The 13,149-nt window shown below is 39.5% G+C and overlaps 1 protein-coding gene across 1 annotated transcript; it reads left to right on the top strand.

The window, feature by feature from the left end:
* The first annotated feature begins 478 nt into the window (after positions 1-478).
* Positions 479-10,151, top strand: LOC134748353 (nucleolysin TIAR). Its single transcript, XM_063683132.1, has 4 exons — positions 479-1,536; positions 4,056-4,160; positions 7,967-8,054; positions 8,582-10,151. The coding sequence occupies exons 1-4, from the start codon at positions 670-672 to the stop codon at positions 8,689-8,691; spliced, it is 1,170 nt and encodes a 389-aa protein (XP_063539202.1). The 5' UTR covers positions 479-669; the 3' UTR covers positions 8,692-10,151.
* Positions 10,152-13,149: the final 2,998 nt, after the last annotated feature.

Below are 13,149 nucleotides of genomic sequence, written 5' to 3'. Positions count from 1 at the left end.
GTATTTCTTTAGGTATTTCAGCTTAGGAATTAAAATTATTAAATAAAAAACACCAACTTTATAATACCATGACAGACAGATTTGAAAAACACTAACCACTTTTTGATTGGCTATTCTTTTCTAAAGAGGCGTTACAGCCAATCAAAATAAAGGGATGAAAGTGATGAGTTTGTAAACGAAATCATATTTCTGATGAGTCATAGACTTTCGAATGACACTCGTTTCCGGAATAGTTAAGGAGAACTCTGTGTCAAATTCGCATAGAATTTGTTTATGGCATAATATTACAAAAAATATGATTTTATAATTTCTTGTTTCCTGGCTATGAAAATGTATAATAAATGTTAAATTATTCGTTGTATGGTTTGGTTTTGTATAATTTCAAACAAAATCTTTTAGGAAAGTCCAATATTCCGCTTTCCCGCCAACTTTTTAAATTGATTCCACCGGAAGTTCGTCTATAGATGCGTTTGTTTCCGAAAAGTGAACGTTTCACGAGTCAACAGCAACGTCTTTCGAGAAGTTATAGGCCCTGTTTGCGACATTTTTCTTTCTTTATCCGTCATCCAATGTTTTGTGTAATGAAATAACACGTTGGTTAGCGAGTAATTTGGATCCTAGTGTTCATAGTCGTAATTAAGTAACCGCTAGATTACGATTAATTCTAATATGGGCGACGAAAGCCACCCGAAAACTCTCTACGTCGGTAATTTAGACGCGAGTGTCACAGAAGATTTTCTATGCGCGTTGTTCGGCCAAATTGGCGAAGTAAAAGGTTGTAAGATTATCCGTGAGCCCGGAAATGATCCTTATGCGTTTCTCGAGTTCACGAATCACTCGGCAGCGGCTACGGCCCTGGCCGCCATGAACAAGCGAGTGTTTCTGGACAAGGAGATGAAGGTTAACTGGGCGACGAGTCCCGGGAACCAGCCCAAGACGGACACTAGCAACCACCACCACATATTCGTCGGCGACCTGTCGCCGGAGATCGAAACGCACATACTGCGAGAGGCTTTCGCGCCCTTTGGTGAGATCTCAAACTGCCGGATAGTCCGCGACCCACAAACGCTCAAATCTAAAGGGTACGCGTTCGTTTCGTTTGTGAAGAAGGCTGATGCCGAAGCAGCGATTCAGGCTATGAACGGACAGTGGCTAGGGTCGAGGTCCATACGCACTAACTGGTCGACACGCAAGCCGCCGGCCAATAGGCCGAGCGAGGGTGCGCCGAGCAGCAAGCGAGCTAAGCAGCCCACATTTGACGAGGTGTACAACCAGAGCTCACCAACTAACACTACTGTTTACTGCGGGGGCTTCACCAGCAATGTTATCACCGAGGAGTTAATGCAGAATACATTCTCACAGTATGGCCAGATACAAGATATCAGAGTATTCCGAGACAAAGGCTATGCGTTTATTAGGTTCACAGCTAAAGAGGCAGCAGCACATGCCATCGAGGGCACACATAACACGGAGATTAGTGGACATGCAGTGAAATGTTTCTGGGGTAAAGAGAATGGAGGAACGGGAGAGAGCCAGGTAATTATTTCTAATCAATACTATTGGTTTTACTTCACTGAAAAGTTAGTGATAAATATCAAACCTGCATACACCCTCTCGCACAAGAGGAGGCCTGTGCCCAGCTGTGGGAAATATAAACAATTATACATTAACTACCAAGCTGGTTCTGAGCTTACATAGCAGCTTTTATTTCTGTTGCCTGAAGGTAGGCAGATCTCTATAATGAACAACATTCATAAAAAAATTTTACTTATCGTAATAAATGGCTTATGAAAAAATATACACATACTTAATGTCAGAGCCAGTAATACTCTGTATCCTGCTAAAAGCAGTAAATGTTTCCACTTTACCTTGATTTCTAAAATTACTGTATTGAGTCAAGTACAAAACACAAGCCTAATTGAGGCATTTTCTATGAAAAGAGACCTTATTGTCGATGGCGCTTACGCCGCACAGCGTCGCGCGGCAATGTATTTATATCGGAGCATCGTTTATAATGGCGTAAGTGCCATCGACAATTAAGTTCCCTTTTTATAGAAAATACCACAATTGAGCGATCGGTTTGGTGCAACTTAAAATTAAACATAAATAAAAAAACCGGCCAAGTGCGAGTCAGACTCGCGTTCCAAGGGTTCTGTACATTACACAATTTAAACAATGTATTTTTTATGTGAAACGTACGTGAAAATGCCTTTAAAAAACCCGTAGGCGTCCGATCTAAAATTAAGTAATTAAGTCCGACTCACGCTTGACTGCACTTTTCTAATAGGTTTTCCTGTGATCTATAGGTAAAGAACTAGTTTTTGTATTTTTTTCAAAATTCTAAACCCAGTAGTTTCGGAGATAAAGGGGGAATGGTCAATTTTGCCAATTTTCTGCAATAACTTCTAAACTGTTCATCCCAAAATTATAAAAAAATATATATTTGAGATTGTCAGAATGAGCTCTTTCATTTGATATGTAACACGATATATTTTGAAAAACTAAATTTTTTAATTTTCTTATTTGTCCCCCAAAAGTGGCCCCCATGTTTAAAATTCATTTGTTTACGTTAGATGTCCTTCTTTGGGTCACAAACTTACATATGTATACCAAATTTCAACTTAATTTGTCCAGTAGTTTTGTAGAAAATAGACTGTGACAGACGGAGAGACAGACAGACAGACGCACAAGTGATCTTATAAGGGTTCCGTTTTTTTCTTTTGAGGTACGGAACCCTAAAAAAAAACTGACCCTAAGAGTTTGAGAATGAGAATAAGAAGTTTGTTTTGAACACCTCACCTGCTTATCTGACTGTATATCATATTAACTTACTATCTTTTTCCCGCGCTTTCGGCTGCGCGGACTTAGTAACAGCAGCTAAAGTAAGGATAGCGCCTGGAGAAATGGGCATATTATGCACACAAATTAGCAGGCACTTCATTAATTATCTCAATTCCACCCCGCTTTTCACATTCTTAAGCGATTATTTTTGGGTTAAAAACTATCCTATGTCCTTCTCCGGGACTCAAAGTATCTCTATGCCAAATTTCATCTAAATCGGTTCAGTGGTTTAAGCGTGAAGAGGTAACGCACAGAAAGAAAGACAGACAGACAGACTTTCGCATTTATAATATTAGTATGGATTGGATATTAACTCATTGGAATTATTTGCTTCTTCAATTCAATATCAATTATCAAATTCACATTCCCGCTGCAGGAGTTTGTCAGATATCGGTTATATCATTTGAAAACCAATCTTGCAGTCAAATTTAAGTGTGACAAGGTATATTGCTTCTACATTCTATTGTGCAATGGTTTTAATAATATAGATGTTTATGTTTTCTTTATAAACTTTTATATTAAATTAGCATACCAACTGTTTCAATATTGTATGTATATTATTTGCATAGTGACAATAGGGTATTCTCCTACTAGTCAAATCAGTTTCTTTTTATAGAACTGTCGAAACGATTTGCTCATATGGAATTTATATGAAACATTACACAATGACGTCACTGTCAACCCGCCTACTTTTTATATTTCTATCCGATTTATTAAATAGAACTTGTGTTTAAAAAATAACTGCTATCTATGTTTTTCTGATAGTTATCTGGTGTTTTTTTTTCATGCATGGTGTGAAATAATTTATTTTAAATACAGCCTTATAATTTTACAACCTTAGCATATTGCAACTATGTAATCTCAAAAGCAATTAAATTGGTTCACTGTCTATGGAAGTTACTATATGAAGTGGCCAGTTTTGATTGCTTTTTGAGTGTATCGTCAGGTCTTTACCTAAGGTTGATTCTTGTTTTTTCTTTTTAATTAGTTTCACCTGACGGTATATTGCTGCTTAGCTCAATGAACACATTCCAGTGTTGTAGAAGACTAGTCTTGAAGTCTTTTGAACCTTAGACTCGCAAACTCTGAAGGTTCAAGCTTGTAAGACTCGAGTGTTGAAAGTTTGACTTATAACTGATCATTGTTAGGCCTTATGCCAGAGTAATAAGGTTTACAGCAGAGGATGGTACTAAAGTGTAACGTTATTGTTTCAGAGCACACCCAGCACCACAGCAGCTCCTCCCGCTATGGGCGCGCAGACGCAGGGGTACCCCGGCTACCCGTACCAGCAGCAAGGCATGGGATATTGGTATGCTCAGGTAAGCTGCACATATATGATGGATCAAGAACTTGCCGCAATATTCGATACATTGCTAACTACCAAGGCTCGGAAAGACGCCCGTCATTTTGAAAACATAACCTTGTTCCGTACAAAAGACTTCCTTATACCAATGACAACGATTAAATATGCCCCATTGATGTCCGTAGACTGTGAAGGAACATTTTCGACTCATAAATGGGTCCTAGATTAGTTATGTTTCAGTATATCAACCAAATACCGCAATATTAAATATATTAATAACGGGTCACTCACGTATTTTAAGTCGAAAAACGCTTGACATGTTTCACCCCGTACCGTGTTCTGATGACACTCCACGGTACGGGGTGAAACATGTCGAGCGTTTTTCGACTTAAAATACGTGAGTGACCCGTTATTAATATATTTAATATGTCTGTGTCTCACGGAAGTTTTGTTTTCAAATACCGCAATGTAACGAAAATCGCTTGCAAGTTCTTGAACCGTCTAAATAAACGGGGCTTTACTTATCTTTATCTTTAAACTTTATGACCTCAGCCTCTAGCATGACTTGTCGCGCGACTGCGTACTTGAAGTTGCGTTTGACATATGTAGTGTGAGGGGTTTGAGTGCCATAAACAGGCTTTCGGCTTTCCCGCTTTCTTTTCGAGCGCCAGATGCCGGGTTATATGACTGGGTCTCCCATTTTCATTCAGCGGGCTAACAGTAGCGCGGGCCGGATCCGGCCCTTCGTCTCTTGGTCGTCGAAAGAATACGTCACCATGGCAACAACATTTATTGATTCTGTTCTGGATATGTAATTTAAACAATACAGACACCTCCAGTAATTGTTTATTGTTTATTTATTACATTTATAAGCATAACAATTGAACCAAATCGCTTACAAACTAGCTAATGGTTTAATAAACAGGCACTGCGTTTTTTTTCTGGCGGTTTCAGTCTAATTTCTTGCGGTTTCAGTCTTAAGTGCGTGCGCTTATAATGCATGCCGTACGTTAAATTTTTTGCGGTTGCGGAATCGCTTTTGAAAACAGCTCAGTGCGTTCTAAGCCATAGATCTATACCAACAAAATGTGTTAGATACTATATACATTAATAAACAGTACATAGTTTGCCAAGCTAAAACCTATACGAAGTATACGCCGGGCACCGACGGGAATAGGCCCTTCATGTGAATCATTCCCATTTGTCCCAGCCCCATGTATGGCGGCAGTCACGTGGGGCGGAGACAAATGGGAATACATATATTGAAGTGGGGGAAAAGGGGGTGAATAATGCCGAACATTTCTGCAATTGTTAACCCCATACAAATGTAATTGATGCTGAAACTAATAACACAGCAAAATAATCAGAAAAGGAAACTAATTGATTTAACTCGAATCGGTGTTATCTCTAATTACTACTCGTAAGTTTAATCACTGATTACATTTTCTTCTGCAACTTTCTTAGGCATAATGTTATTTATATACAATACATATATCGCTTATCACATAAACTATCCAACGGAGTTCTATCTCGTTTATCGCTAGCGATACAACTATTAAGCCCCTTCCCCACTTGGCGGCGCGGTATCGGTGCAGTACGCAACTTAATATTTCTACATGTCAAATTTCTTAAAAATTGATTCAGTATTATAGGCGCAAAAATGTCCGTCCGTTTTTAAAAAAAACTTTGATTTTTGGCTATTTCACTTAATTATTTAGGCACGTGATATCAATACATCTTCGAGCGAGACAACAAATTAATTATGCGCGTGCGATAGAGATAGGAACAGGCGGGTCGATGTACGAAATTGTTCGTGCCTAGCGTCCGTTCTTTAGAGGCTTTGTGTAGTGCGAAACTCCTCGCTTCGGACAAACTCTGCTCCGTTCGGCTCAGCATTGCTCCGAGCAATTATTAGGGTTGGCACAACTTGACGTCCCTTTGCGTGAACGACCACAGATAAACCCTAAATAGCCGAAAGGGATAGTGCCATATATTAGAAAGGGCATGATTCGACCCTGAACCGCTGTCAAACTTCGGTTTTTTAGGAAGTTTCCTTTCTGTACGGTAGTACTATTATTTATTTTGTGGATTTGTTCAGATATTTGTGAACGCCTTGGCCGCTCCGATATGTCTAATGGTGACTGGACATGGTCTGTGAAGTGTGACCGTGGTTCTATACAATGTGTATCATAAAAGGGAGCGAACGCGTGTGTTCATTTAAACAATAAATTCGGTTCGTAAGGTTAATTGTCATTAAGGAGAAATAACTCATTTGTGTGTTATTACTGTACGAGTATATTATTTATCTGATATGCATGTTTTTGGCTTGTTAACATAACCTTAATGGTCCCCCTGTTCATAAAACTTTACAAACCTCAATTAATTTATGTTTTATCCCTTTCTTACAAATAGGTACATAAAGTCAAAATTAAGCAAAAGCAAAGCAAAGCAATAAATCTAAATCTAAATATTTTATTGCATATATTGTTTTGGGTTTACAAAGGTCTTAGGTAAAAGGTTCATGTTCGCCTTAAAGGCGTACAATATTTGGCTATCTAATTTACAATCTATTTTCGGACAAAAACGGATTGAGAATTGTGCTATTATGTGCAAACTATGAATAGCTAATTGAGGCTAGTAGCGCGTTTATGAATAGCCGGGTCCAGACAGAGCGAGCATACGCGCGAGGCAATTTCCTCGCGCACAAAACGGCCAGTGTAGACGTGCCTCGGTTGATGCAGCGCGCACGAGGCACGTCTAAAAATGTCGATACAACACGCGCGCCTCAACCGAGGCACGTCTACACTGGCCGTTTTGTGCGCGAGGAAATTGCCTGGTGCGTATGCTCGCTCTGTGTGGCTAATAACCCCGTAAGTTATTAGTCATGGTTGACCAGGAAAAATATTATTAGGAAAATTATTATCAGAATCAGAACATAGAAAATATTTGTCTAACTAGAGGAAGGAAAAAACTTACTGACGTAATGCGGTATTGTTATCGCTTACAATGTTTAAATATGGAAGCCATTTCGATATCAATTATTCTATAGAATATAGGTACTCGATTTTATAGAATCCTTTTTAATTTAAATAGCTACATACTTCAGCGTTTGTGCGAGGCCAAATGCAATTGACAATTAAGACGACTTCAGATATTTGTGAGCACCTAGGCCGCAACAATATGTTTTATTTTTAAATGATATAGGAGGCAAACGAGCAGCCGGATCGCCTGATGGTAAGCGATTACCGCCTCCCAAGGACACCCGCAACACGTCACATGCCTGGGTCACTTTAAATCCTTGTTTTATGGTATTAGGCGGGTCCACAGCTCCACACAGAACGAGCCGCCTCGCCAGGAAATTGCCGCCCAAAGTAGCTCGGTGGGTGGATATGGAGCCGTGCCTCACCCGAGGCATGTCTAAGTCTACACAGACCGAGCTGCTCGCGGCAATTTACTCCCGAGGCGGCTTGTTCTGTGTGGACCCGCCTATTTAAAACAACCAAACATACATTTTTATGGCAGGCCCTTTCCATATTGGGTCATCTACTTAGCATATTAGTAGAAAGTAATATGTGCCATTTTCAATCAAAAGGGTACATATTGTCGGTTGTCAATAAGGCGCTATTTCCATACAGCTTCAATTTGAAATCAGCCTTATTGACAAGCGACAATGTGGTACCTTTTGGTTGAAAATGTCACATATAACATATCTTTAAACAAACTATGCTACTAATGTCGCCCGACGGGACAGAATAACAACAAAAAATGATGATGCACCAATTATTACTCTATGTTGTGTAAAACATGAATATTGTGTTGCAGGGCTACCCCGCGATACAGGGCTACATGGCCCCCGGCTACTACCAGCAATACGCCACCGCCTATAGCAATCCGCAGGCCGCAGCAGCAGGTAACCTAAAACTCTCTTATTAATTAACCTTTCAAAAAAGTTTAGTAAGGTGCAGTGAGTTCAGATCCTTCTCCGAACGCAGCTCGCTGAGCACTAAGCGGACGTGGCCGTGCGTGCTCGCGGATATCATTGTTATTGAATTGTCATTTTTAGTTAGTTTTTTACAGATGCGCTAGTTGTCAAGTACATTTAACTACTGGCATGCGTTATTTTGTACAGTCCCCATCAGATATATCGGAGCGGCCAAGGTGCTCAAAAATATCTGAACACGCATTCCAACGCCTTGACAATAGAGGCGTGTTCAGATATTTGTGAGCGCCTCAGCCGCTCCGATATATCTGATGGCGACTGTACAACGAGAAGAACGTGGGCGGCGCTCGAGCGATTCGCAAATGGCGCGCTAGTGATTAATTCGTCACGCGTCACTTTCATACGCTCGCTTCTCGACAACAAAACAAAAATTGTATGATTTCGGGTATTTTAGTGGCTGGTATCGGTTGTAGCTTCAAGTATGATTATATTTGCAGCGGGGTACCGCATGAGCATGCCGGGCGGCGGCGGCGGCTGGAGCGGGCCGCAGCCCGCCCCGCTCGTGTACCAGGCCGTGCCCTCCGCGCCCTCGTACCCCTCGCAGTAACGTGCCCTGCCGTGCCCCGTGCCCCGTGCCCCGTGCCCACACTGCGACCACTACCGTCCGGAGGCATTCGCCGGCAACTATCCTCGTAAGCCCGTGACACCCTCCAGTCGCCATCAGATACATCGGGCCGCCCGGGGTATTCGCAAATATCTGAGCGAAGCCCCTATTATCGAGACGTTAAAGTGCATGTTTTGATATTTTTAAGCACCTTGGCCGCTCCGATATATCTGATGGCGCCTGTACCCTGAAATTTGAACCGTACGAAAAATAGTAGCATTTCTTTTGCTTTGATAATTTTTCTGACGAAATAATTTCAAATTAAAGAACTCGGTTTAAGTTTCTCGAGCGTTTTGTGTTGTGGGAAAGGGTAAGGGTATATTTTTAGGTCATTGTTATCTCAGCAATTATTATAAGTGTAAAAGCGGTAATAATGTTAGGACAACGATGACTTATATAAACAGTTGAAGCGCTTCAAAATTCATCCATACAATTTTGTAGCGCGTAGTGCCTCTAAACATCTATACGGTTTGTCGATGCGTTATGCTGGTTATACGGAAAAATTATTAGGCTGGATTTAGCAGAAATACTCTTTGAGTTTTACCCATTTACCCACATAGTAGATTCAAGACGATACATATGATAGATATCACTACTATATCTTTCTTACAAATATCTATGTCCATAGTTACAAAACTTAATATGGCCTTTGAGGGGTCCTTGGCACTTGCACATTTCTTCATTCACTTGCTTGATTTAAATTCAGTTACCAAAAATAAGTAATAAATAATGAAGTGCTTTTCATCGCAACGTAAGTGCCAATCGCCTGATCTTTGTCCAAAGAATGACAGTCGCACATGCCTTCCCAATGTCTTCAAACGTACCAGGACGTGTGGCTTAAAATGTCCTCTTATGTCTTAAATCAGCACAATTTCAAATGATATATACGTTTTTAAATTGATTCTCCAAATGCAATTATTTATTTGCAATAATGTTTACAAAATGTAATGATACCAGTTTGATTCTCTGTTAAAACGGAAAATATGGTACAAGTATCAGCAGTTTGGGTTTGAATGAGCAACAAAGAAATACAAAAATACAGACTGTTCTATCAGAAAAATATCCGTATATATTGTTTCCATATAAACACATGGTGATCCGAAAGAGCTAGGTTAATATATCAGTGTATTGTGTTTAGATTATACCATTCCATAACAGTTATTTGTATAAAAAGTGCAGTATACCCTTAACAGCAGAAGTTACATGAACGAAGCAAAATGATCTGCACATACATTGTAAAGATACATGCGGATATGCTGTGGGTACAGATGTAGTGCATAATTGTTTTCCATCGTATTTTCTCGGAAACGTTCGTATTTGTCATGCTACTTCAGTCAACGTCAGTATTTTTTGTACCGAGACTGACTGAAATAGCAAGACACCTTCGTACGTTTCCGTGAAAATACGATGGAAAATAATTATGTACTACATCTGTATAGTCAGTAGCAGAAGTGTTTTAAGAGATCAGGAACAACAAAGCCATGTTCATGTGGGAGTATATTTCCCAAAATGATTTTGAACTCTTTTCCGAAGGGATAGGGTTCAATTTTGCGTAAAATCCTACACCTTTATGCCAGTTAAAGGACATATCTCCTGCTTGGCTACTTCTGTTGCAGATTCTTACATCCATATCAAAGCAGTATACATACTGACTGACGTATTCGCTAGCGACTGCGTAACAATGTGTTTGTTTTTTAGTATACTGGGATTTTGATTTAGTGTACGACTCGGATCTTAAGCAATATTATATTAGACTTTATAGTAAAGTGCCTGACATAACCAAGAAAACTGGAATGATTCAGTTGCGAGAAACATATGAAGCTGCCATTATTCAGTTCTAATATTCGTTTGAATTATTCCACATTTTTATGTAAAAACTTCCTTTTTCACTCTTTACATTAACAAATACTAAGATAGCCTTGTTCGGACGACAATAAGTTTTGTCACGTTTTTCGATGCTTTTTGAGTTCTTTGAACTAATATTGTCTTCGGTTACCGCGATAGTTACTCATGAAATAAAACTATGAAAACGGATTATATCGCGTATATTGAATTTATAATACATCCCGACGTTCGGCTGTAAAGAGTTCGAAACGTCGGGATGTATTATAAATTCAATATACGCGATATAATCCGTTTTCATAGTTTTATTTCTTTGAACTATTTTATCTACATTGTCAATAACCTATGGTCCATATTTCACTAATTTGTCAATTAGACTTATCTTGACCGGGATATAGACCGTGATTACCTTTTGTATTATTTGTGAGCTCCCGATATTTCGACGCAGTTACATGCATCATGTTCACGGGTGACTGAAGATAGCGGGTGGGTGTCAAAGTTGAACCCGTGAACATGATGCATGTAACTGCGTCGAAATATCGGGAGCTCACAAATAATACAAAAGGTAATCACGGTCTATATCCCGGTCAATATAAGTCTAGTGAAACTAACCGTGAATCATTCAAAACTCTAATTTGTCAATTGTCATCTGAAAATCTGCCCAAGTGCGCAAAAATATCTGACACAAGGTATGCCGCGTCTAATATATTTTTGCGTGATTCATCGTTTGATATATTATGTCGCCATCAGATTTATCGTAACGGCCAAGGTGCTCTCAAATATCTGAACACACATCTATTGCCAAGGCGCTAGAGTGCGTGTTCAGATACTTTTGAGCACCTCGACCGCTCCGATGTATCTGATAGCGATTGTATCAAATGATATCTCAAGAAATGATGTTCATGTTACAATTATGCTCAATTGCCATGGCATCTGTCCAGTTAGTGAAATAGAGGCCTTTCTACTCTAATTTATATGAGAATGTTTTTGGAATTATTAAAAAAGCAGTTGGTGGACCAAATCTGACTTTATGGAGGGTTAAAATATGTACAATCAAGTGGAGTAACTGGGGACAGAGGGATAACATTAGACAATTTTATTTGACTACGAACTAATTTAGCTAGTTAAAAAATTGCTACTAATAAGACTGGTAAATCCTGATTAAAAGATTTTAAGAAGTACACTGATGTCAGCCACGTTCATATTAATTGGGGAATATTTCCTGTCTAATGTTACCCCTCTTGTCTTCAGATATCCCAGTTGACTGTTCACTAAAGTGCCATGAGAATATGTCACTACATGGAATGTTTCATAGAAAGTGATCTGACTTATTTGCGCTTAATTGCGATAACAGAACGAAAGCCTTGGAGTTTCATTCAAACAAGCTGAAATACTAAAAAGCCTGGGATTGGGTAGCAGACAAGTCTACATATAATAATTATTATGGATATAGATAGCGTTGCTGGATACTCTTAGTTTCATTTACTGACGAATACCAACATATCTCAAATCATAGCGAAAATATAATAAAAAAGGCGTGTCCACACAGTACGTCCCGCCTCGCGAGGAAATTGCCGCGCGAATCAGCTCGGTCTGTGTGTAGACATGCCTCGGGCGAAGCCAACGCACTCGCAGCCGTAATGCCTTGTACGAGGCACGTCTCCACTGACCGAGCTTGCTTCGCGAGGCAATTTCCTCGCGAGGCGGCTCGTTCTGTGTGGACAATTATTATATGACAATTTGTCTTGCGAAACAATCTCAACTGTTTTGAATCCCTATTTCATATCGATCTGATGACGGATGTTCTATCTTGAAAGACATTTTAGGTATTATTTTTTATTGGCAATAGCTTTTTTGACAGTCTACTATAAAAGTAAGGCCGATGTATAAAATAAGTCCTATGCATACCTGCATAAATAGAATAATAGAAATACAGAAGTATTTTATACGGAAAAATGTAACATACTTATCGGCAATAAGGTACATGTAATTATAAAGTCGTTGGTAAAGTTATTTAAGGCTGTTCACACACTGACATCAGGAGCCGCGGCGAGCTGAGCTACTTGGGATCGTCCCGCGTTGGAATGTGTGAAAAAATTATGTATTTGCTTACATTGTTAAATCTGTCATTGCATACCGTGGTATCAGCGTGTGTATAGCCTAAAGGTGTTGCACGCCATTAGTCAGTTTCTATACCTGTCGCATATAAATATTATTCATTTGAATACATATTAAATCACATTTAAAATCGGGTCTATCTCGAATTTATTTTGTTACCATTATTTACCGATGTTTCGACACAGGTTTCACTGGTCGTGGTCGCCGCTAACTGGTGTCCCAGCAAAATGTCAAAACAGATATTTGTGTGAAGCAAAATGTCAAAACAGATATTTGTGTGACTACCCGACGAAAAGTGTGCATTTTGCTGGGACATCAGTTAGCCGCGACCACGACCAGTGAAACCTGTGTCGAAACGTCGGTAAATAAAGGTAACAAAATAAATTCGCGATAGACCCGATTTTAAATGTGATTTAATATGTGTTCAAAATGCGAAAGTTT

The sequence above is a fragment of the Cydia strobilella genome, chromosome 16 (genome assembly GCF_947568885.1).
Source record: "Cydia strobilella chromosome 16, ilCydStro3.1, whole genome shotgun sequence".
Lineage (NCBI taxonomy): Eukaryota > Metazoa > Arthropoda > Insecta > Lepidoptera > Tortricidae > Cydia > Cydia strobilella.
This window is presented reverse-complemented; position numbering and strand designations above follow the sequence as displayed.